Below are 27,619 nucleotides of genomic sequence, written 5' to 3' on the forward strand. Positions count from 1 at the left end.
TTTATTATACTCGATGAATTGTTGTTCAATAAAAGATATTAACTCGCTTCCTTTTATTTTATTTCTTTATTTTTTGTTACAACATACATTTGCAGGCTTGTGTGCTCAATTAAGGCTTATAAGCCTTTGTCATATAGAAGGACAGCATGGACATACATCAAGGATAGCAGCAGGATTCGAACCAGCTTTGCGCAGCGTTTGGTGGGTGATACAGCTCAGCCAGAGAGACCCCTCATTTTGCGTATTAAGTGATTCATGCGGTACAAAAGTACCATTTTGACATTTCATACCTTTCTTACGATTCTTCCCATCCTCATTTAGTACTCAGGGCTTCCCGGGCAGAGCAGTATCACCCGTCAAATGTTCTGTAGAGGTAGAGGGTTCGAATCCCGCTGGAATCCTGGATGTATCCCAGTGTTGTTTTCTCTTAATTGTACTATCTGTCTTTCTACTTGACAAAGGCTTATAAGCCGTACTTAAGTAATTGAGCACATGAGCTTGCATGCATGTGTACCAATAAATAAACAAATACGCATCGCTCGATTCTTCTGTCTCTCATCAACTGGAATTCTGCTTGCAGCTCACACCAATCACAGTGCTGAAGTAAAATATCCTCAATGAATTAGAATCCCCTTGCCGTCAGGTTAACGGTGGGAGGTTTTCCTCTCCATTTAACGTAAATGCTGGTTAGTTCCAACAAAAAGTCCTCCTCAAAAGCTAGTTTGTCCTGATGCTTGATCCAGTAGTTCCCTTGTCTTCTGGGTTAAGTTCAAAATTAAATGGCTACGGAACAGTTACAGTCGTTAACTCAGAATCGGGTGGGCAGTTGAACGAAACTCTTGTAGAAAACTCAATTCAAAGTGATTTCCAATTAAAGTAATTCAAGAATGTTATTTCAGGCAAAACTTTGGGTCCAGGTTTTTATAAATCTACAAAAGAAGTCACAACAATATCTACTTCAAGGTAAGAAATCTTTTGTTTCACAAATTAGACAAGCTCTTTTAATAATGAACAACTATAATTGTCCTTCAAAATGTGACTTTATACAATATTCTGAGGCAAGGTCAATAAATTTTAAGGCCTCGCTATTTTAAATAATAAAGGAATTTCCAGTTCTTCCTAAATGTTTTGAATGGACCCAAAAGGTAAAACAGGGTATCAAAGTATTTCATTATTGGCATTTATGATGAGATCGCTACTGCCAGAAGGTGCGATTGATTTCATACTCTTCTGCTCTGATACTACAGATAAATTATAAATTTGAAAATTGTGATTCAGAGTCAAAAATGTTTACGATATTTTTAATATTTAAAATTTTAAAAAAAATATTTAAACTCTTTTAATGCAATATATCATGTATTTAAGTATTTTGAATTATTCCAGAAAGTAAAATAAGGTATGAAACTACTGTCTCGTTATTGATATTCATGATGAGAAAAAAAAAATCACAAAAGATGTAAGAAGCAGCTGTAGGTTCTTGAGGGTAGACCAACTGATTATTCGAGGGCGGATAGCTTGAAATAAAAAGAAAATACCCATTAGAGAGCTAAAAACTGTTCTTTGAGAACAGATCAATCATCACCTTTTTAAGAAGTAAAAAACTAAATTAAACGTTTCTAATTATAATAGTACTAATTAAGTATTGATATTTTCAGCCCAACAACCACAAATACAAATAACACACAGTTTTGTAACGGAACACGGGAAGCTGAAATTGATTGGCCACCTACAGCAGCTGGTGCAACAGCAAATGAAAGTTGCCCTGAAGGAATGACTGGTGAGATTAAATCTGAATTAAGATTTATTTTTATTGTTAATCCTAGGCCGGGATAGCCTGGTTGGTAGGCCATTGGGCCCAAGAGTTCGTGGGTTCGATCCCAGCAGGCCGAAGACTCCCCGTATAGTAAATGGTGACTGATGCACGCTGTTGAGTCGCAAAGTCCTCCATGTTCCCATAACAAATTAATACCTCTGGGGGTACAGATCCAGGAGTTTCCTCGTCTTCTGGAGTGGTTCAAAATTACAAGGCAACGGAGTTGAACATTAGTAGTCGTAAACCCGAAATTGGGTCGGCTATTAAACGACGGATATAAAATATTGTTAATCCTGAGCTGTGTTAGCTCAGGGGATAGAGCGCTTGCCTCCCATTGAGGTGAACCGGCTTCGAATCTCGTCAAAGGCTGGTTTATTCGAATTCCACACCCGGCTCGCACTGAACACAGTGCTGACGTAAAACATCATCAGTGGTAGATGGATCATGGGTTAGAGTCCCCTTGCCATCAGGCTAACCGTGGGCTGTTTTCGTGGTTTTAATCTCCATGTAACTCAAATGCGATTAGTTCAATCAAAAAGTCCTCCGCGGAGGCAAATTTCTCCCAATACTTGATCCAGGAGTTCCCTTGTCTTCTGGATTGGGTTCAAAATTACAATGCTATGGAGTTGAACATTGGTAGCCGTAAACTGAAAAAAAATTCGGTCGGCTGTTATAGGACGGTTATTAAATATTGTAATCCTGAGCCGTGATAGCTCAGAGGATGGAGAGTTAGCTGGTCGATACGAATTCTGCTCCAGGTTCGCATTAACCGGAGTGCTAACATAAAATATTGTCAGGGGCAGGGGGATCATAGATTAGAATCCCCTTATCATTAGGCTAATAACTGGAGGTTTTAGTGATTTTTCACTTCACGTAAAGCAAATGCGGGTTAGTTCCACCAAAAAATCTTTCAAGAAGGCTAATTTGTCCCAACGTTTGATCTAGGAGTTTCCTTGTCTTCTGGATTGGGTTCAAAATTATAAGGCTACGAAGTTTAACATTGATAGTCGTAAACTCAGAATTAGGTCGGCTTTTCAATGCCGGTAGTAATTGTAATTATCGTACGTCTTATCCATTAAGCCAGGGTTATCCATTATAATCTTATCCATATAAGATTATATGGATAAACCCATATATCCCATCCAAACCAAACCAAATATAACCCATCTTATCCATTTTAAAAATTGTCATTAATTGTCAAAAATTGTCTAAGGAAGTAAAACTTTGACAAAGTATAGCTGTTTTATTCTTTTTCCCTCAGTTACCAGCATTATCGTTTTAGATTTATTGTTTTAATAATCATTTGATTATTTTATGGCAAGATCAAACTAAGTTTTTCAGTTTTATAAAAGCATTTTTTTTTTCCTTTTTGATTGAACCTGTCCAAGTAAATTGACTTGCAGTTTCTTTTTTCCTTTCTGTAACTTTTCCACTCGGTTACCACGTTCATTGTAACATTATTTATTGATTTTTAAAAGAGTATTTCATTAAATATTAAATTTATGAAAAGAAAAATAGGTAGATATCATTATTTACATGAGTAAAATTCTGTAATTTACAATGCAAGAATATTTAAAGTTTAGTTCTGACAGCTTTTCCCTCTGTTACTCTTTTCCCGTTTGTTACCTTCCTTTTATTAAGCTTTATTTTCCTATGAAATTTAACAAAAAGAAATTTTAGGGATTTCGCTTTTGAACTTACATAACAAAGGAAAACATAATGCAGATTTAAGTTAATGTTTTGATTTTTTTTATTTTATGATCCAAATCAAAAAGTGCACTGATGTTTTAAGTTTTATGGACAAGAAACATTCAATTGCAGATAAAAATGTTATTAATAGTTATTCCGTTATTTTTTTACGAAATATGTTTCTAAGTGCCTTTTCATTTCAAAAATGGCCCATACATATATTGTTCGTTCATCAGGAGTTGGCATTTGGCTCAACCTCCTCGGACGCTGAGTTCATTTCAACGTGGGAGTAAGAGGAGAAACACCTCCGCGCCTGAAATTAAGACAGCCCAAACGCAAACAATGAATTCTATTATAACTTTCGTTACTCTAGCTAATTAAATATATTTTAAATTTAAAAACTGCTGTTATCCCTGCAAAATGTTGCAAAAAGGACTAACGATTCACTCAAAAGAGAGAAAAATCATCTTATTTATGAAGCATTTAATGTTAAAAAAATGCACATAAAGATAGCGAAATAAATATATTTGTCATGCGATCGTCAAATATCAACCTTGTTCTGAATTGTTCACCTCCTTCTCCCAAAAATAACGAAATAGTATCGTCGGATACCACGTGATGAAGGCGGAGCCAAGTGCCAACTCCTGGTAAACGAACTATAGAAATTATGCATTATAAACTTATTCAATACTGTTCACTGAAATCTAAAAATTGAAATATAATTATCTTTATTACACAACTAAAAACACGCGTGTCTTTTTACAGTCTTTAGTTATATGTATTTGTTCACTATTTGAAAAATATTTTTGATCGAAATGAAATCTAAAAAAGAAAAGACGTCTCATTTTAGATTAATTCTATAATTAGGATACGCACAGTGGTTTTGTAATGCAACAAACTTAAAATTCACACCTCCAAAACCGGATATCCAAGAGTGTAGCCATGTTTGGATTAAAGATTTAGAAGATAACGTAAGTAAAATTATATTACATCCATATCAACATTTTCTGCTCTAAACTGAAAAAAGAGATAATAATAAAAAGTTTGGATCACAGCAAACTCTATTGCATTTTGTGTTGTAAATCAAAGTGAGAAAAACTCATAATGCGCTTTTGACAATTGGCTCACACTTACATAAATATATAACTGCATTACATTTTCCGATATAGATTAAAGTGAGAGAGAGAAACTTATAAAACGCTTCTAAAAATAGAGAGCGCTTTGCCTACTTTTGCCTTATAATAACAAACAGTATTATATTGATTGAAGTAAGATAAAAACTTCCGTGTGTCTGAACGCCAAAAATGGTTGCATTGCAACTACTTTACATCAAAGCGGTGTTTCACATATTACACCAAGAATATTCGATTTGGTTAAAAGTAGCCTCCACCATGCTTGTTAATCAATAACACTAACATTTAGAATCACTGTAAAATATAATACACAAAAGAAAAGTTGTTTTTACGATACAATATAAAGCAAAAATCATAAATTTAGGAGCAATATTTCTTAAAACAAAATTAGTTTGCTAATCAAGCATACACACAACGCAGAAAGAATATTACACTGCTTGACAATTGCTTTGAAATAGTTAAATTTTTCGAAATAATTAACAATAGACGTTGATTGATGAAATGAAATTAAGTGCATATTTATTAGAGACATTTTGCATTTATTATTATGCAAAATAGTTCAGATATCAACCTATTGAAAAATAATAAATTAAAAATACGAAAAGATGCTCATAGGATGATTTCCAAACAGCCATAAAAAGTTGGACTTATTACTAGAATGAAACAGAAATGAGTATCTCAGTAAGACAAGTGATTACCCCGACTCTAATGTACATGTTGTATCTGTTGTTTATGCTGTCCACTTAACTATCGAATAGTGCTTGTGGGATATTGTCCCATTCCTCTCTCAAGGCTGTCTTCAGCTATTGCAGGGTTTGAAAGGGTGTGTTCTTTGTGAAATACACCTGCCATGGGCAACCTAGGCATACTCTATAGGATTTAGGTCAGAGGAGTACACAGACCATTGCATACTGTCAATATCTTTAATTTCTAGAGCGTCCGATACCTCAGAGCACCTGTCTGGCCACGCATTGTCATCCATAAACAGAAGTCTGAACCTACCACATCCATAAAAAGATAAACAAGATCCAGAATAGACTCTTTGCAATACCGCTGCGATGTAACGTTACCTCGCTCAAAGATGTGAAGAGGTGTTCAGCAATTAAAGTTGATGCTTGCTCATACCGGAACATCTGGGTCATACCGATAACATTCATGAACCCATTATAGTGCATAACAAGTTCCCCCCTCCATCTTTCTCTCCACACTAACTGGTAGCCAGAACCCATAGTGAATCGGGATTCGTCGAAGAACATTTCTCTGAACATTTACTGATTACCCCAACCAATACGTTCCTTACACCAACTTAATCTTACTCGGCGATGGCGTGCTTAAAGCAGGATGCATCGAACAGGTTTCCATGCATGCAAATCAACTTGATTTTATCGCCGCGAGATGATTCTAGGAGCATACATGTGTACCAGTTGTGGTTGCAAGGTTTATAACTATCTGCCTAAGAGTGACATTTCTGCTTCTATTCGCTACTGGAGATACGTATCGTTCGTCTGGAGGCATGGTGTTTCTACAACGACCATCGGCATGCTAACACACAGCATTTCCACCTTCAGCGGTCTTTTTTAATCGGGAGAGGACACTTTTTGACGTTCTCATTACTGAGGACACAGTGATGACATTTTGACCTGCTTCCCGTCGTCTGACTGCTCGTCCACTATCGTAAAAACTCAAATGATATCTTGCTAACCCTTTGCACTTAATTATAGCAACACCACACTGAATCTAACAGAAATAAGTTCAACGATCTATGGTGCTATTTTGGACAAATATCTAACATTATGAATTTTTGAATGTACGAAAAAATTGTGTGCACTTCCTTTTATATAGATAACGGGTACTGCTCTACCACGCCCTCTACACTTGATTTTACTGCTATTGGTCGGCTGTCAATAATGCTACTTTGCATAAATCAGCTGTTCCTTACTAATTGCCAAGCAGTGAAATATGAATTCGAACAAAACTGATTTGAATAGAAGTTAAATATTATATAATTATTTAATGCTACTGACAGATTTATAAGAACATAAATATCAATATTATACAACTAAAACATACATGTATAATGTAACACTTTATATGAGTGGTTTGACAAATCAATCCAACAGAAAAGATTGAAATTACTAGGCAAATCATCGACCACAATCAATATTTTTTATCGATCACTGAATGAAGAGTTTTGAAACTTATTTGGTAATAAATAGGCTATGACAAGTCTGTCAATTCAATCCATTAAAAAGAGTTCACATTTCATCAGTACACTTCATGTAAACAAACCGCCATTTTGGGCGCCATGTTGTCACTACCTTGAAATGGCACAGTTTTCACTTTTAATTTTAAGCTTCTAATAAGAGTTCAAAAGCATTTGTTATGTGTTTAAAACCTGTCTTACCGGAAAAAGAATTTTTTTACCAGCGAGATGCAGATTGGTATAAGCTTTACCAATTATCAGTGTTAAGATTTGACTGCTCTCTTTAAAGTGTAAAAGAACACTCGATTCGGTATTAACTTAAAATAAAGTAATCATTAACACAATTTTCGAGTTTTTCAACACCAAATTTGAATAGCTTTTACTCCACAAAGTTTGCAGGATGTGTTTGATATATGCAGCAGACAAACTGATTTCAAAAATCTCAGAAACAAAAGCAAATAGAGAAATGAAACAAATGGTACGTTTACTGTGAAAGCTGTAAAAATCTGCAGAAATTTCGGAATTGATTTACAAAAGCTTCCAACAGATTGCACCGCAAGCCACCGTTAACTAGGAGTGGTCAGTTTACAAAGTGAAACGAGATTTTTTGCACCCGATTAAAATGTTTATACCTTGTATTGAACATAATGTATTTCTGGAACTGAATTATTACTGGTTAGATTATAGACCTCTGGCACTTGTATTCTTTTCAAGAGCTCTGTAAAACGTGCAAAGTCATCCGTTTGTAAATTTGTAACTAAATTCTAAAATATGCATACATTTTTTGCTGCCTTCAGAATAAACACACTGTTTTTTTTCTATCACTCTTTGCGAGAGATTTTAAATCAATCTGTCCTCTGTTGGGCATCCTGTATATCATCCTGTATGCCATTCCATGCATCGTCGTTGTGTGTCTCTAGGTGTCTGGGCAACCCTTTAACTTTCTCCTGTAGTGGTCATAAATGTATAACGCGTAAAAATTCAAAAAAGTTAAATTTATGTACAATAATATTTGTTTGTTGTATATATTGCGTGTAATTTGCAACCCTCTCTATAGCGAGTGTTTGCAACTCCATTTTTTCTTTATGTATACCGGCCTTTACTATTTTGAAGCACCCCGATTACATATTTGTTTTCAATTATAAAAATAAATATTTTTTTTATTAGGTTGATGATGGAAAAGATGCAGTCGATATATCAACTAAGTTAGCTGAAGAAACAAAGAAACAAAATATGTCTCATGGGGATATAACAGCTTTGGTGAAACTTTCAACAAAAATTATGCATTTATTTTCGACGCAGATAAAATATACAAGAGAAAATAAATCTTATGTCTTTACTCATTCTATGGTGTCATCCATGAGCAATATATTAAGAGATGAGACCAAAGATGCTTGGTCAGTTTTGCCTGTGGTAAGCATATAATAATTCATAATTCCTTTAGGGTTTTGGAAATCTCAGAACTTATAAGCATATAATAATTAATTCCTTGAAAGCTTACTATCAGAACTATGAGTTCTGATAGTAGGTTTTATTATATTTTTTTTCACAAGAATGCTTTACAAACGGAGACATACAATAGCATAGAAACTTATAACAATTTTTTCAATAAAATTGCAATCATTGAAATCAATTTTTGGAAACAGTCAAGGTGCCCAGCAAATTATGATATTCTTCACAGCTGTTGAAGTTCAGAAGTGACGTCCCGATTTAAACTTTTGCGAACCAGAAAATTTCAATCAAAATTTTAGTCAAGAAAACCAAAAAGAATTGCGGTTATCGTTTGCATATTCACAATGAATCAATTTGCTTTAACTTAACATTTTTTCAAAATAAAAAAAGTGGTTGATTAAAAACTACATTGTTTATGAGATTGCAATTTTAAAGGTTTGTATTATTGTAAAAAATAAGTTGCTGTTGTTATCGTAGGCCATTTTTCTTGTTTTCCAGAGGCACCATCTATGGCCAAGAATTCGACTTCTGCCGCACCCATACGTCACATCCGTTTTTTAGGGCGAACTCATTCATACATCTATTCATTCATCCACAGATCGTAATTTTGACCTATACCAGAGAACGATCAATCTCCATTTCAGTACCCCCAGAAGTATAATTTGTCAAGAATATGTGAGGCAGTTTTATTTGCTGCCTTGAAAGGATTAACTAACTCCATTTCAAGAAATTAGAAATGAGGTTTATATAGAGCTGTTTATTGGTTGATTTCTAATTGAATTTCTTTTCTTAACAGATCATCAATGCGGCACACCTCTGCTCTTTAAAAAAACAGAATTAAGCCAATGATTTTAAATGAATAAATAAAATAAAAACAACTTACTACCCTCTAGCTCTAATTTCAAGCGTGATTTGACCCTTCTCAGACAAGCTAGTACCCATTGATCTGAAGATGGGTGAGCTGCAAGCCACAATCGGGGATTGAAACCCGGTTCTTCTCATTAATAATTCAGTTCCTTAACCACTGAGCCAACATATATCAAACAGCGTTCAACTGTACTTTTCGTGTTATAATTTACAAAATTACAATTACTGGTAAGGAATAATGAACAGAGGCACAACCGGGCATTTGAATTGTTTCGCTAAATGTTAAAGAAAACATCTACAAAAAAAGTAAATATAATGTAATTAACATCTTAGGAACAACTTATCTCCTTGTCTTTTTATGACAATTAGTACAATGTTTGACCAGCATCGTGATCAATAATTGACAGGTTGCCCAGCAGTGGTTTATATTGGTTGGTTGGATATTTTTAATAGAGAAGTACTTTTGAGTTCTGTTTGTTTTTTCCAGCTTTTCAGATTCCTTGGAATGTTTACATTAACTGCTGGTTCTCTGTTATTGTTGTGTAGTTGCTTTTTGGTGTTTCCTAAATGAAAACTATTTGCGATTAAATTGCTTTTATCTGTCGCTTCACATGCATAAAAATCAAATAAATAAAAATAAATGTTTAACTGACTGGGCCTTTGAAAACTTTGCTCTTCATTCTTTAGAAGTTGGTCCTCCCTTATTTATACTTGGAATTTTGTAGAAATTCCCAAATAAAAGGTCTATTTTGAGAAAAATTGCAAGAACTTGATTATCTTAAAAATCAACAGTTAACACGTCAAACGCCCATAATGTGTAAGCAAAACACCATAAATAAAACTTAAGGGAAATTAAATTGATTAACTAAGATTGAATAAAAATCAAACACACTCATATTCAAACAAGTCAAGAGAATTAAGAAAAAAAGACAATAGAAAGAATTTCAGGCAGCATCCAGTGTTCTAGTAGCTGCTCATCGTAATTATTACCACAGAACAATCTGAACGCAGAACCTACATGTTTGTTGCGTAAAAGTGAAAAATCTCTCTGTTGAATAGCAAATGGAGAAACTTACATAAAATCAAGTTATACGAATAATTTTTCCAATTACTTAATTAAATGTTTTTCACGCAGTTATCATATAAAAAAATTTTTTATTTTCCCTATGTGTAAGTTGTTTTTTATTTATTACTCTCTTAAAATAAATGCTTCTAGAGCAGAATAATTCTTATTAGTAGGATTTTTTGTGGTAGAAGATAATCATTAGAGTTGAAAGGCTTCAAATTTGAAAAGGCAGTCTACCTGGTATCAATTTTCTTTCCCTACTTCACGAGAGATTCGTCACATTTCCACAATATTTTTCATTTCTAATAATCGCCTTTTAACTCTTTTTTTCTCATCCCATAATCAAACAGGTTTTGGTATTTTCAGTCCTGCTTTTGGCAAAAATTATTCGTTAAATTTCGATAGCTTTTTGGCTCTTTCCACGCCACTGTAACACCATATAGGACACTTTGTTCAAATATTACTATAGTTCGTTCACCAGAAGTTGGCGCTCGGCTCCACTTCCTGAGTTCATTTCGGTGTGCGAGTAAGAGGAGAAAAGTCTCCGTGCTTGAAATTGAGACAAACCTTAACGCGCGCCAAACGCAGACAGCGTATTCTTTTTCAGTCACTTACTTCACTTTATCATCTGCAATTAATACATTCGTTACTTTAGCTAATTAAATATATTGCAGCAAAATGTCTCAAAAAAACAAACTATTCACCCAAAAGAAAGAAATATCAAATTTATGAAATATTTCATGTTAAAAAAAATGCGCATAAAGATTGCGAAATAAATATTTGTCATACGATCACCGAATAGCGTCCCGCAGTGGACTGATCGTTAAGACACGGCTCCCAGCAGATCACCGAAATCAGGCATGACTGGCTACGGTCAGTGTGCGGGTGGGTGACCACTTGGATCAGTCTGCATGGGGACCGAGGGTGTGCGGTATTGGTCCTCGTTAAACTGTTCTACCGTAAAGTGCTCGACTTCACGTGCAGGTTGTTGGGCTACCGAAGCGGGGGTGCCATCCCCTCTGCAGAGGATCAAAATTGTGATGGCATGTCTTCGGATCATCCTAAGGGATGTTTCCCAGACCGTCGCCATTAGCCCATTGTGTAGCTTCAGTGCAACGTAAATGAACAACAACAACAACAACATCACCGAATAGCAACCTTGTCCAGAATTGTTCACATCCTTCTCCCAAAAATAGAGAAATAGTATCACCGGATACCACGTGATGAAGGCGGAGTCTTGCGCCAACTCCTGGTGAACGAACTATACCAACGCTATTTGAGCATCGGTAAATGAGTATAAAATAAAATTATTCATTTTTCTGTTAAAACTATTTTGTGACAAGCACGAATCTATTTTGTGTTTACACTTTTGACTGTGTTTCGTGTTTATACTTTAGGTAGTGCTTTGTGTTTATATTTTTGACTGTGTTTTGTTTTTGACTGTGTTTTGTTGCTGATTGTGTTATACTTTAGGTAGTGGCTTGTGTTTATATTTTTGACTGTGTTTTGTTTTTATACTTTCGATTGTGTTTTGTCTTTATACTTAAAATAGTTTTTTTCATCCTTTTTTTGGTTTTGTTCCCGGAAACTTATTACATATGGTGAAGTTCTACTAAGCATTTCAATGACTACATCTGTTGGTGTCACCAAATACTAAAATTAAACATTTTCTGAAATCTTTGAAAATTACTTTATTTCGTTTTAATTTTCTGAAAAAAATAAAGGATTTTTATTAACATAGAATCATCAAACCCGAGCTGCAAGCAAGATTCTTCAAATTGTAACAATCATTGGAAGTCACCTTAGCTGCATTAAAAGAAATTCCGAGGGTCAACTTCAATTTACAGTTCAAGCCCAAAATATAGGTAGTATTTTCTTTCAATACTATTACCAAACCCATAAGACCAAAGTAAACCAAAAAAGTGTTGTAAACAAAGAAAAATACTTGGATATTTTTCGTTCTAATAATCGGATTTTCACGTACTTAGTGGATCTTCATATGGTTCAAAAGGCTAACCCAAAATGCAATAATTAATTAATAACTATAAACTAAGTTGAATTGTTGTTTCTAATGATGCTTGGAGAAGCTCACCTCGCCAGCCATCAGCATTGTGAATTAAGTCGGGAAGGAGCGCTTTTCATTTGATAAGCGAGAACCGCTAAGGTGAAAGTGTGGCTTAGCGCTGAATGTCCAGAACCACTACAAAAGGCCGTTTCTACAATTTAGACATAGGTTTGAAGGGGAAGGAAATAAAATTCTGAACCCTGTACCAATGGTATTGCTCAGGGACCACCTACAGATCTTTCGATTCCGCAGAATTTTACGAGTACGCATATCGCACGCACAGGGTGGGTCTTAGCTGCTTCCGAGGATCAAAATCCAACGCCTCTGGACCGAAGTCCGATTCTCTAGCGAATGGGCTACTCAACTCTTGGTTAGAGCATCGGACACCAAATCATACCGTCTTAGAAAAACATTACTTTCTTATGATAGAATTCTTGACCATCAAAAAATGGAGGATAGCAACGATCTGTAAAATAAAGTTCCAATAATTTAGTTAGAACAGTAGTGGAAAGTTAGTAAATTTGTTACTAACGGGCAAAAAATAAAACCCGATGAAAATTATTGTCATGTCTATCAATTGTCATGTATAATTGTCATTCGAATTCCGCGCCCGGCAAGCACAGACCACAGTGCAGACGTGAAATATCCCCAGTTGTAGACGGATTATGGGTTAGAGTCAACTTGCCGTCAGGCTAACCGTGGAGGTTCTCGTGGTCTTCCTCTTCATGTTACGCAAATGTGGGTTAGTTCCATCGAAAAGTCCTCCACGAAGGTAAATTTCCCCCAATACTTGATCTAGGAGTGCCCTTGTCTTCTGGATTGGGTTCAAAATTACAAGGCCGCGAAGTTGAACACTAGTTGTAAACCCGAAAATTGGGTCGGCCGTTCAACGACGGTTATAAAATAAAATAATAATCGATTGTCACATCAGTTCATCAATTATCATAGCAATCTATTGTCATGTTCGGTGACATCTATTGTAAACGTCATGTTTTAAAACTATTTTGTTGACGGTGTTTTTTGAAGGTTTTTGCCAAGAAAAAGAAAAAGAAAAGCCACAGTTTAAGTGCCTTGCAATTGAGACAAAACTATAATTTTTTATATTTACTATCCAGCTGAGAAGAATTATGTATGCTACAGAACGGTCAAATAATTTAAATGTCTTAACAGCTATCGCAATTTTTAAAAATCACTAATTTTGGTGGTTTTTTCCACCTACAATAGATAAAAATTATCAAGATCAAAGAATAATTTTCAATTTTGGCGAATTTTTATGAGTCCAGATAATACAGCGTAGGAATAACAAACGCTTTTTGTTTTCCCTTAATTGCAGCCTTTCTTCATATTGAAGCTATCTGTTATTTTCAGAATTAACAAAGAGGGCGCTGTTTAAAGATAGGCTAAACTTATCCTAACAGTCTTGCATAACTGTTGCAAGCTCACAACAGTAGTGAAAATAGTATATTATTGTATGGGAAGTCAAAGGTTATCACAAAGCATGCTTCCATTTAATGCAACGCCAATATTTACATAAAAAATTTATTGAAAATTATTATATTACTGTATCTTCTAAAGAAGTGTTGAATAAAAATAACAATTTTTTCTTAGACCTTCAAACATTTATCATGAATGAAGAAAAAGAGGCTGATCAAATAGTTTTTCCACAAAAGGTTAAAGGAATAGACAGTTCTCTCATTGTACCTGCTAATTTAAATTGGAGACGGCCTTACTTAGTTTGTAATGACTACAACACAGCTGTAGGAGTGCTTTACAGACGTGTTGGTGACTTTCTAAAAGAAGAAAATGAGTAAGATAATTAAAATGATATTTTAAGATTATATGGAACACAAACCAACTTACAAGACGTCCTTAATTAGACCGATAAGATTTCAAAACTTTATAACAGGAAAACGGTCACAGCTATAAAAACTATTCTTGCAAAAGAAATTCACGAGACATATTTCTTCCACTGTTCCGGGTTTTAGTTCAAAAAGTTTCCCACAGATGGTACTCCAAGTCTTTCTGCTGTGGATTCCATTCCCCGAATGTGGTGTAGGTTGATGGTGGAAAGTTCGAAAATATTGCAATTTGATTTTTATTCATTAAAACACTTCGAAACATTTTTTTAATGGCGGGCACTTGGGGCAAAGAATACAAAATGCGAGAAGAAGTCTAGCTTCTCCGATACGTAGAAGGGGCAAGCAAGGTCCCTCTGTATGATAAGAAAAGCGCCAAAGGTTTTTGATCCGACGCATGCGCACACCATTCATCCATCATAGCGCCTCTAAACTTGTTTAACAACAAATTTTTCGCCAACTTTAAAGTGACATCGTCTAGTGACCGATATCTATTTAAATTATACACCTATGTTAAAATAATAAATTATATTTATCTTTTAATGAATTCGTCACAAGTAAATATTTTCCTTGTTTAATAAGTAAACCTTTTTCAAAACCATATAAGTCTGTTACCACATTAACCACAGAAATGCCAGAACTGCTACTCTCTTCTCGTTAAACAGTGGGCAGCTGTGGCGAAGCCACGGAGGTGGAGCAGGGTCGCCCACGTCACACAACCACAAACCCGTTGACAGGTCACATTCACACAAAGGAGAAAGGACATAGAACTCAGAGAGAAAGAAACATCCATGACCTGATCAGGCACGCTAACCACTTGACCACCAGGTCGGCTCACTTCGAAACATTGTAAGGCGATTTCAAGCTATTTTTATTTGATTTAGAGGATTACTTTTTAAAGCTGTTGGAAAATGCTAGAATGAAAACCAAAAAGAATGATTAAATTGAATTGAAGGAATAACAAGGTGTCAGAACTATTTCTTTTAAAGCTTAATCATTTTCTAGTTATAATTTATAAGATTTTGAATTTTCTTATTATAAACTTATGTGTCTAATTTAGAATTTTTACCCTGTATCAAATCTGTTTGTTAATAATGTCGCAATAAGTTCCGAATTTAAATTTATATAAATATTTCATGCTTTTTTTTTAAAAAAAAATTGTATTTTTTCCCTGACATATTGTGTATAAACTAATTGAAAAATCTGCCTTAGATCAAAATATAATATTAAAAAAAAATCTTATACGAATGACTACCCTTAATATACAAGGGTAATATTAAAAAAAAATTTTTACTTTTTAAATTTGGGGTGTTTTAATATAACACATTGAATATATAAAAGTCGACTTTTCTTTCAACGTTTTCATTTTAAAAATGTTAATTAACTATTAATTAAATGACAAAATTCTTTTTAAATAAACATGACTTTTTTAGCAGATTTAGATTTTTTAATATTAAATTATGGGAGCAGTAACAATCTCAAAAATGGAGAGCGGTCGAAATTTTGGGTCCCTAATATTAATTTCACTTTTAACGTATTATTCGTCATATCTTAGGAAATTTTTTTAAGTTAATTGAAAACATTTTGCATATAATTATAAGATTTATTTATCCAAAGATAACACTGGGGAACAAATTTTTTGTTACATTTAAAAGAATACTTTTCAAGAAAACTTTTTCAAGAATAGTTTTCAAGAATAGAATTTCAAGAATAGAATTTCAAGAATACTTTTTCTTGTCTAATTTGGGTGTGGGGATTTTAAATATGAAATTAGTTTCGCTCCTACAGCTACATTTTTTTTAAATGACATTTTTATTCTGTTTTTTTTTATTCCGTTTTTTTTCTTTTTTTTAATTATTAATCGAAATGTACAAATTTAAAAACTTAATGCATGACAGGGGGTTGCGTGAAAATTGCGACAAACTATTAGGGGAGTTGGAGCACATCATCGGGATTAAAATTGCATAAGTACCCATGCCTGGAATTGTTATCGTACGTGGCTAGAGAGGCATTGCTATTATGACAAAGCACACACACAAAAAAAACTGTTCATAGTTAGGAAGTACCCATTGGTGGCATATGACGACATTTCCAGGCACGAGTTCCTACATAATTTTAATCTTAATGACGTGTCTGAACTGCTCTAAAAGTTTGCTGCAAAATTTATGCAATCCCCGGTCATATATAATGGTTTCAAACTTGTTGATTTCTACAAAAAAAATAGACGAAAAATGTCATTTTAAAAAAAAGTCAGTTGCTTGGAGAAAGAAACTGATTGCAGATTTGAAAACAGCTATACAGAAGTATCTAAAATTTGCTAAAAAATTACATGCAACAGAAATAAAAGTTGTTTCAACGATCATTAAAACAATAAAAAATTATCTTTAGAAATAATATTTTATTGTTTCAATGATAGTTGAGAAGATATTTATTGTATTTTTTAATACAATATGAACACATAATAATAAAAATATACATAAAAAAAATGTGAAAATATCTATAGAATAATTACGTTTTGAAGACATACAGTCCCTGACCAAATTATTAGATGTACTCTAAGATTCTATGTGAAATCTTAATTATCAGTTGATACTATACAGCTGCATTGTTCTTACGTCACTGAAACCGGTTTGCACTTGTTTAAGTTCGTGTATCAATGGGTTAAATGGGACGATAAGTAATGAAAAGGTACGAAGCGACGTAAAAACGTAACAGTTAAATATTTGCATATTCCGCTATGGGAGAACGTAGCGAGACATCTCGGGATGCGATTGGAGTCTCTGACTGAAATCGGAGCATGCGCGGGTGCCCGCGTGAGCAGGAAAGAGCAGAGGCTCTTATCAAAAGCGGCTTACAAATGATGCGACAGTCCGTATAAAGAAAGGATGGCGTTCGCTTTGCAAAATTCGACGATTGGGGAGCAGCGAGGTGTTATCCGATTTCCTCGAGCACAGAAAAACCATCGACTCCGATGTGTACTGTGAGACACTCTGACGCATACGCAGGTCCATCAGGAACAAAAGATCGGGGCTGCTCACGGAGGGTGTGGTTCTGCTCCATGATAACGCCCGTCCACACGTCTCCAGAGTCACACACATGGAACTGGCCAAGTCCAAGTGGGAGACGTTGGACCATCCACTCTACAGTCTGGACATGTCGCCCTGCGATTTCCATGTGTTTGGTCCACTGAAGGAACGCCTGAAAGGGAAGCTCTTCAACTCGGACGACGTACTCAAGGATGCTGTGAAGGACTGGGTCTCGTCACGGCCACAGGAATTCAGGGAACAAGGAATCCTGCGGCTCGTTCATCAGTGGGATCGTTGTGCTCAGGCCAATGGTGTATATTTTGAATAAAGTCCACATTTGTACCCACCATGTCGTTTCGTACCTTTTCATTTGATCACCCCTTGTAATATAAATTCGATGATTGGATAAATTAGACGATATATCATATAAATATAGAATATTTATTATATCCGGTATTATATTAGTATATTATAATAATTAGACCAAATAATTACACGCACTGTAGTGTTTTAATAATTACATGTTTTGTACGAATTTGTATGCAATACCTTTATAATTAAACATACATGTAATGGGTTTTTATTCAGGAGATTTTTTTTACATACTTCCTATTTGTATTTATTTTTAAAGTATTGTATTACAACATTAACCAATTGATTCACGAACGTAAACAAATGCAAACTGGTTTCAGCCGTGTAAAAACAATAATGCTGTATAGCATCACCTGATAATTGAGATTTTTCATAGAATCTTTTAGTGCGTCTAATAATTTGACCAGGGATTATAGTAATAGAAAGATCATCATTTCAAACTCATCAAATCATTTTAAGACATGTAGTTTTTAATTGTCAAAATACAAAAGGGAATAAAATGCGGCGAATATATTCTCAGTCAAAGGCGCATTTTTAAGCCCCATTATTTTGCAACAACTGTTCGATTGATTTTTTCGAGTTGTATATTATAATTTTGTGTTTGTTATTTTGTTTTATTTTAGCACCGAACGAAAAGTTGTTACCCAAGTCATTAGTTTCTCTCTGAACAATGACACAAAAAGTTTAATATTACCAGAAGGAAAATTGGTCACAATAGTTCTCCGGCACAACTTGAACGATGATAAACGACGCTTATTTTGCATGTTTTGGAATTTTTCCAAGTAAATCTTAATGCTATTACTATCATTTTTATTTTATTTTCTTTATTTTGATTTCAACTTTCTCTTTTGAACATTATTGAACTTTTATTTATTATGAAATTGATTATACTTGTTTTCAAAGGTCTAAATATGGTAAATGGGATGATTCAGGTTGTTCTTTTATTTCTTCAAATCAGACTCATGTGACTTGTTCATGTAACCATCTAACAAATTTTGCTGTTCTCATGGACGTTAACAATAATGTAAGTATCTCTTTTCCTTTTTTTTTTGCAGCTCCCCATTGTTAACAATAACTGAAAATTTTTGTCTTAGCTATGTCTCAATTTCAAAAATCTTGTTATTTGACCACGTAATCTGTAATAAACGCTCTTAAACAAGGTTTTAGAACATTTAATTGTGGTAATGAATGCTAGTAAGATTTTTTTTTGAAGATAACCAGTTATAGTTTAGAGATTTTTTATGCTTATTGTAGTTTTCATATGCAGGTTGTTCAGCGAAGGAATGACTGATTTCAAAATTAAAAATCTTGAAAACAAAGGTTGATCGAGAAATGAAACAAGTGGTTTATTGTGAAAGCTGTAAAACTTTATGTAGAGATTTTGGAGTTTCCAACAGATGACGCTGCAATCCATCAACGAACAAAGCTGTCAATTCTAGCTTTGAAACGTGAAAGGAGACTATCATACCGGATTGGGAGAATTAAACCTCGTACTCAATAATCTAACCACGTATTTTTTACGAATTGAAATATAACACGTTAAATTATTTCAAGAACTCTATTCAAGAAATCTGAACAGCATACAACGTCATCTATCGACATCTTTTGTGACTAAATTCTAAAATTTCTTTAGAAACTTTTTACAACATTCACAACAAACATACCGTTTGCTTCATTCTTTTATTATCCTCTATTTCCGAAATTTTTAATTTTGAAATCAGTCAGTCCTAGGCCAGACACCCTGTATACGTTTTCTTTACAATAAAGTATATTGGTGGTCACGAGTTTATTAAATGATCGAGGTTTGTCACCTATTTATAACATTTATCAAAATTTTCTAAGACTTGTGGGAACCATGTTAATAAATACTTCTGAAATTTATGGATGAGAATTGCAGGTCACATCGTGCTAACTTGGTGAATGATTTCCTTTTGGGGGAAGGAATCATTCGAATGGATGGGCCAGCGTGTTCTCCGGACATGAACACAATCGATCATGCTTGGGGCATTCTAGGCAGGTGAATTGCTGAGCACCTACCACCCCCACAAACTTTCCAAGAACTGGAAAGAGTTCTTCTGGAGGAGTGGGATAGAATATCAAAGCCCCTCATTAATAACCTCATTGACTCAATGCCTCAAAGGTGTTCCGGGGAAACCATACCCCCTACTAAAACGATTTTCCTTCAAGGAAGCATCTTTTTTATTAGTTTTTCTCATATGCACAAATTGTGTTTTTTTTTTCCTTTTGTACCCAAATGCTTAATAAAACGCATTTTTTTCTGCCAAGCAAATGCGATTTTTATCTCATATAGCCCACTACGTCTGTCGATAATGTATAAATCATTCAAACAATTCTCCAGGTGCAATTTCAACCCACAACCTCAATATCTTTTAATTGTTTTGAGCAGTGTATTTCTCATCCCACCTTCCTCACAAGTGATTCGTGACACACAAGTGTTTTTTTTTTTCCTTTTGTACCCAAATGCTTAATAAAACGCATTTTTTTCTGCCAAGCAAATGCGATTTTTATCTCATATAGCCCACTACGTCTGTCGATAATGTATAAATCATTCAAACAATTCTCCAGGTGCAATTTCAACCCACAACCTCAATATCTTTTAATTGTTTTGAGCAGTGTATTTCTCATCCCACCTTCCTCACAAGTGATTCGTGACACACAAGTGTTTTTTTTTTTCCTTTTGTACCCAAATGCTTAATAAAACGCATTTTTTTCTGCCAAGCAAATGCGATTTTTATCTCATATAGCCCACTACGTCTGTCGATAATGTATAAATCATTCAAACAATTCTCCAGGTGCAATTTCAACCCACAACCTCAATATCTTTTAATTGTTTTGAGCAGTGTATTTCTCATCCCACCTTCCTCACAAGTGATTCGACTGATATTTAGTAAACTCTTCATTTGTTTCTTCGCTTACATATTCATTTGCGATCCTTATTGAAATAAACTTTTTTTTACTAATTATTCTAAAATTTATGTTTTTTTTATGAGCACATTCTTAATTTTTTAAGGAATATAAAAAACATTTATTTGATGGATTGTTATATTATTAAAATAAGATTTTTAATTTTAACACTCCCAATTTTGAGTGAATTGACTCTGATTTAACTTATGACCAAATGAACTGATAAATAAGGGTTTTCAGAAATATGACAGTGGTAGACGGATCGCTCTATTATCTATGACTCAGAGAATAGAGCGTTCGCCTCCCAATGAGGTGATCCAGGTTCGAATCCCAGTGGTGGCTGGTTGATACGAATTTTGCTCTCTGTTTTCATCGACCAAGTTGCGGAAGTAAAATATCCTCTGTAGTAGACGGATTATTTGTAAGATCGGGCTAACCGTGGGAGGTTTTCGTAGTTTTCTTCTCCGTGTAACGCAAAGGCTTGTTAGTTCCAGCAAGTCCTCAACGAAGGCTGATTTGCCCCAAGGCTTGATCCAGGAGATCCCTTGCTATCTGGGTTGGGTTCAAACAAACAAAGCCTTAAGCATTTTAGTTTTAACACTCCTAATTTTGAGTAAATTAACTCTTACTTAACGTATCTATCACCAAATGAACTGATATAAAAGGCTTTTTTCAAATCAGAAATTTTGCAGCCACGGTGACTCAGAGGATAGAGCGTTAGCCTCCCAATGACATGATCTCAACAGTGGTTGGTTGATACGAAATTTGCTCGTAACTTTCACTGAGTATAGTGCTAACATAAAATATCCTCAGTAGTAGGCTGATTATGGGTTAGATCGAGCAAACCATGGGATGTTTTCATGGTTTTCCTCTCCATGAAACGCAAATGCCGGGTAGTCCCAACAAAAAATCTTCAACGAAGGCCAGTTTGTCCTAATGCTTTATCCAGGAGATCCCTTGTTTTTTGGGTTGAGTTCAAAATTACAAGACAACGGAACATTGATAGTCGTTAACTCAGAATTGTGTCGGATGTTCAATGCCAGTTATAAAATAAAATAAAATCAGAAATATGGAAAAATGATTAGAGTACAGAATATAAAAAAAATTATTTATAAAGGGTGCCCTTAATTAGAGATTAGACTAACGGTTTTCAAAAATTTGTAATAGAACAAAAATATGTTTAAAAAATTTAGCAGCAAAAAGATATGACTAGTTTTCATTCAAAAAGTTTTTCGACACATTACGCTAGGTATAGTAAACCAACATATAAATCGAAGGTAATAATCGCATTTATTAGACCAAAAATCTAAAGATATTTCGCTAGTCATTTTTACATATTGGGGAAGTATATAAAACACCACCTTTAATAGGATAGGATTCCGTGTTATGTGATGATAAGTACAGTAAAAGTCCATTATAGCGACAATTCATAATAGTAGATAAAATTGTCGTTATAGCAAGCTTGTTGTTATAAGCAAATATGCATATTTAATGTTAAAAGAGCAATAAAATTCAAAAAACTGATATATTTGCCTCTTTTATTTTGAACAACTATTTTGATTTAAAACACATATCTGGAATAAACTGCTTTTGCCTACAGATTTTAGAATAAATTACATAACTCTGCACGTCTGCAACAACAATGTTTGAACAACAACAAAGAAAATAACGAGCGAGATAGATATATAGTTAATATATTTTATTTCATAACCGTCGTTGAACAGCCGATCCAGTTTTTTGGGTTACAACTCCGTAGCCTTGTAATTTTGAATTTAATCCAGATGACAAGGGAACTCCTGGATCAAGTATTGGGAGAAGTTTGCCTTCGTGGAGGACTTTTTGATGAAACTAATTCACATTTGCGTGGCATGGAGAGGAAGACCACGAGAACCTCCCACGGTTAGCCTAACGGCAAAGGGAGTCTAACCCATGATCCATCTACCACTGAGGATATTTCTCGTCAGCACTGTGGTCGGTGCAAGCCGGATGCGGACTCGTATCAACCAGCCATTTCCGGGATTCGAACCCGGTTCACATCATTGGAAGGTGAACGCTCTATCCCCTGAGCTATCGCGGCTGAGATATGTAGTTATTTTATTTTATAAAATAACAGTCGTTGAGCGGCCGACCCAATTTTTGGGTTTACAGCTAATGTTCAACTCCGTAGTCTTGTGATTTTAAACCCAATCCAGAACACAAGAAAACTTCTGGTTAAAGAATTGAGAGAAATATGCCTTCGTGGAGGACTTTTTGATGGAACTAACCTGCACTTTCATTACATGGGGAGGAAAACCACGTAAACCTCCCACGGTTAGCCTGATGGCAAGGGCACTCTAACCCATGATCCGTCCACCACTGAGGATATTTTACGTCAACACTGTGGTCGGTGCAAGCCGGATGCGAAATTCGTATCGACCAGCCGTCTCTAGGTTTCGAACCCGATTCATCCCATTAGAAGGCGAATGCTCTATCCCTTGAGCCATCATGGTTCTGTAATTAATGTAAGTCTTTTATAATGCGATGCAGAATTTCTAAAAATAACAGAAAAACGTTTTCTTTGTTAAGAAGATCACTTTGTCGGTGGTCGCCCCACATTGCTTCGTAATAACAAGTTTAAAACTATAAGAAGGTAACAATGTTCGTCTTTCTGCATCGGTACCTGAAATTAATGAAAATTTCTTCCATTTAAACCTTTTTGTTCACTAAAAAAACAGCAGAAAAATGTTTCTCGTTTCTTGTAATAGCAATAGGCTAATAATTTTAACTTGTTATAAACATACCATTTGTATCTTTAATATTAGTAATCATTTTGTATTCTTAATATTAGTATTTTGAAAGTGAATTACAAAGTTGTTGCTATAGCAGTAATTTAAGATAGTAATTTTTATTTCATTATAAGCATACCATTTCGTATTTTTAATATTAGTATTTTGAAAGTGAATTACAAACTTGTTGTAATAGCAGAAGGATAGTAATTTTTAACTCGTTATAAACATACCATTTTGTATTTTTAATAATAGTATTTTGAAAGAGAATTACAAACTTGTTGTAATAGCAGAAGGCTAGTAATTTTTAACTCGTTATAAACATACCATTTTGTGTTTTTAATATTAGTATTTTGAACGTGAATTACAAACTCTTTGTAATAGCTGAATTCTTGTAATAGTTATATAGAGCTTTTATTGTATTTCTAACAGGGTTTGATCAAAATCTTCCAAATAATTAAACAAAAGACACAATTTTATGTAAATGATTTGTTCGATTGCTAGAGGTGATACATGTTATGTCATTGATTTAGGTGAAAGAAGATGATATTCTTTCGTTGATGACGTATGTCTGTTGTGGTATGTCATCATTATCTTTAGTCATAACATTGATATGTTTTCTAAGCATAAGGTAAGTTGTCTATAAATTCATATTAATAAGCATTGTGGCAGCAACTTTCTTTAATAACCAATATATATTATAACAAATCCCTTCTTTAAGGAGTGATAGCACTTACCAAAACAAACAGCTTTCATAATACAATGCGGGGTCACAAAACAAAACGCGAGGAGTAGTGCATTTTATCTAGAGTAGATGAAACGTCACATAATGTGAAATTTTTTTTTTAAATCAAAAATAAGAAATTAAAGTGAGTCACTTCGCAAATGAATTGTACGGTGAGAGGTTTACGCCCTAATTGAATTTCCCGAGTCGCGTCTTTCCCACGGCGAGGGACAGCGGAATCGGGTGGGGGGGGGGCTACATTTTTTAAGTGAAGGTTTCACATTTTATAATGAAGGATGCACAGCTCCTTTTAAGATTATAATTTTTCATTCAATATTTGTGTCATTAAATTTACAATAAAAAATTAATAATTTTTTTGTGTCTAATGAAATTCTATAAAAAATATTAAAATAGAGACTTTCTAAAAAAAATGTCTCCATTTCAAGCGAGCTTTAACATTTTCTTGGTGAAAACTGTTACCAAATCATCTCTTACTCATCCTCTCGAAGAGGAAATATATGTCCCTATTGCTAATCGATGGGGAAACTCTTGGTTTCAAATGTCCCAACGAACATAATTTTTTTTAAAAAAAGTGAAGCAGTATTAAAAAAAATACCGTTAAATGAGAAATAAATAATTTACAGGTAAAGAATTTCATTTTTAAATTTTATTTTAATTTTAAAACAATTCGAACCATAAAGTTATAATTGCAAGTTCGAATTTTTGATTGCTATTTTGTGACGTTCAGACAATTTGGACTAACACTAAATAATAATTCGGTTAATTCTATATATATATATATATATATATATATATATATATATATATATATATATATATATATATATATATATATATATATATATATATATATATATATATAAGAAGGGCGAGAGCCCCCCCCCCCTACTAATGAGATACTTCTGCTGTCACTGCCCACGGCGTGGGGTGTTCGTCTTGCTAAAGGCTAGATCCTATCATTTGAAATTAACTCTAATGTAATGATGGATTTTCAGTAGGAAAATTTCACGTACAGTTGGGTGGTTGAGAATTGTTCACCTACAGTTTGATTTCTGACTCCTAACGTTCACTCATAATTTGATTTCTGACCACTGATGTTGACTTACAATTTGATTTCTAACCACTGATGTTCACTTACAATTTGATTTCTTACCCTTAATGATCACTTATTTCTCCTAATGTTCACTTACAATTTGATTTCTGACACGCTATATTATTGGAAGGTTATACTTTATAGTGCTTTCCTCAATGCATGAAATTCGATAAACAGTCAATGAATATTATTTATCAAATAACTTTATATAAGTATGCAAAAAAATATTACCTTTTAGTTGATCTTTAGTTTAGGAACGATCAAAAAGTTTCTGTTCGAAAACTGTAGAAATCAAACTAGGTGAGCCAGACGAGCAAAATTATCATGAGTCATCATTCCATTACTTCTTAAATATACTGGTTTGGCAAAACTTTTTTCCTCTTGCTCAGAAAAGTTCAAACTTCAACCTACAGGATACGAATAGCGAGCTTATCAGCAAAAAATTAGGTCTGTAAAGCGTGAGAAAATTTGTGACAGTAATTTTTCCAGACCTTTAACTGTAAGTCGTAGTAGAAAAATTTTTTTAAAATATTGCGCTTACCTCTAACTATATTTGAGTTAAAGAGTGCATGTTCGAAATTTTTTCTACAAATCGTAGTATCAAAAACATTCAAATGCATAAACTTCTTAATTTACCGAAATTTCTATTCATCAAGATAAAGCACGAAGCAAAGACACAGCTTTGCCTTTCATTATTTTCGCAAAAGTGAAACATCAATTGCAACCGGAATTTTTGGATTACCCAAATTTTCGGTCATCCAAACAAGGAACAATACCAGTTGAGCAAGGTTCAACCTAATTTAATTAGAAAGCCCAAAATGAAATACGCTTTTTGTTTCGATACACCATATTGGTGGGGAGTTCAATAGTGTTAGGTGTATTTTATTATCAAAACATATCATTCTCGTTTAATAAAATTAATAGCTTTCATTTTTAAAAAAATGAACGTTCTCCAGCATCATTCAGACAACTATATTTACATATGTTATTACTGTAATTAATAACTATAATTAGACATATTATAACTAGAAGTAGTAACAGTAACTTACTATAATTAATTAATAATTACTAAGATATTTATAATTAAACTAATTAAAAGCTACGCTTTTTTCAGCCGTGTCAAACTTTGCCACAATTATAATCCACTTGTTCCCACTGATCGTGCCCAAAAGTGACTGATAATTCAAAAAATCAATTAAAGATAGAAATGTACGGTAAGCTACGTTCTGCTCAGGAAACCAGAACATTCATTCACATGAAGATTAAAAAATTGATTACAAAGGTTGTCAACAGGTGGCACTGCTGACTAAATATCTTGAATAATATTTTCTGCAGCATGTAAGACCATTCCAACTGAAATATCTGCACGGACGTCTGTAAATTTTGTCTTGATTACGCTATATTGTTGCGGCAAATGGCAGTTATTTTAGAAACAGTGTATCATAGCTTTTCTCACTTGCCTCCATTGGCAAATTTTGTAACTAAATTTGAAGCGTACTGAGAATAATTTAACTGGTCTCCTAAGTAAAATGCCGTAAACATTTCCATCTCCATCCGTTTTCCTTTAATCGATTTTAAATCATTGGTTGCTTAATGGAAAACCCCGATGATCATTTCTGCATGTAGATATAGATGTATGTTCATTGATGTATGTTTCATTATTGTATGTAGATAGACGCAGATGTATGTTCTTTGATGTGTGTAGATAGATATTGATTAAATAATTATTGTAATTATGTAAACAGGTAGACAAAGTAGTAGTTATTGATGTAAACAGACAGTCATTGTCATATTCGAAAATTATGTCTTTTTTTTCAGATCTTTGCATGGAAGAAGAGGCATAATAACTGGTAATTTGTGTCTTGCACTATTAATTACAAATTTACTCATTTTATTTGGTTTGGATAAAACTGGAAATAAAGTAAGTATATATACCCGAAGAATTAATTACAATGAATTTTAATAAAATATCTATAAATTATAAAGCTTTTATAAAAATTTTTGAAATAACTGAAATTGACTATTCCGATAGTTTGCGGTGGGTCGAAAAAAGCGAAGTATCTTGAATGTTTCAGTATTTTAAAAAATGCCTGTTACCAACGTTAAGAAGTACACAAAATCTTATAACTATGAATTGGTATCTTTTGCTACTCAATGGGCCAAAAATTGCAAAAATTACAAGCAATATCAAAAAAATTACAAGCTTTCAATTAAGCTTAAAAGTTACCAGCTAACTACAAAATGTTCAAAATTAAGTTAATAACTTCGACCGTCATAGTGGCACCGAAATTTGGATATTTAACGCACATTTTTAAATAAATACATATAGTTTTAAAGCAATTTAAATACAACTATTTATTATCCAAAATCTAGTACTGTCGATGTGGTAGAAGATATTTACGTCGAATTCTAAGATTTTTGCAGAAATATTGTTGTTCAGAAATTGTAACTTTTAATCGCTACCACAAACCGATTAACAACGACAGTGACTTTTTTTTCTTAAGTTTAATTTTTTCCAAATTTTGGCTCACGGGAGTAACAGAAGATAT

General features: G+C 33.8%; 1 protein-coding gene across 3 annotated transcripts in view; it reads left to right on the forward strand.

The window, feature by feature from the left end:
• LOC107453368 (adhesion G protein-coupled receptor L1) overlaps positions 1-27,619 on the forward strand; it is a 70,419-nt gene that overhangs the window by 23,297 nt on the left and 19,503 nt on the right. For all 3 annotated transcript variants that reach the window (XM_016070179.5, XM_087156092.1, XM_016070181.4), the window contains 10 exons: positions 900-963; positions 1,656-1,777; positions 4,370-4,473; positions 8,006-8,251; positions 11,965-12,088; positions 13,897-14,095; positions 18,166-18,324; positions 18,446-18,566; positions 23,766-23,863; positions 26,889-26,991. In XM_016070179.5, coding sequence (XP_015925665.3) covers positions 900-963; positions 1,656-1,777; positions 4,370-4,473; positions 8,006-8,251; positions 11,965-12,088; positions 13,897-14,095; positions 18,166-18,324; positions 18,446-18,566; positions 23,766-23,863; positions 26,889-26,991 — 1,340 coding nt within the window. The remainder of the gene's footprint in view (positions 1-899; positions 964-1,655; positions 1,778-4,369; positions 4,474-8,005; positions 8,252-11,964; positions 12,089-13,896; positions 14,096-18,165; positions 18,325-18,445; positions 18,567-23,765; positions 23,864-26,888; positions 26,992-27,619) is intronic.

Source organism: Parasteatoda tepidariorum, chromosome 12 (assembly GCF_982258835.1).
Source record: "Parasteatoda tepidariorum strain Cologne lab strain chromosome 12, Ptep-v5.0, whole genome shotgun sequence".
NCBI classification, from domain to species: domain Eukaryota; kingdom Metazoa; phylum Arthropoda; class Arachnida; order Araneae; family Theridiidae; genus Parasteatoda; species Parasteatoda tepidariorum.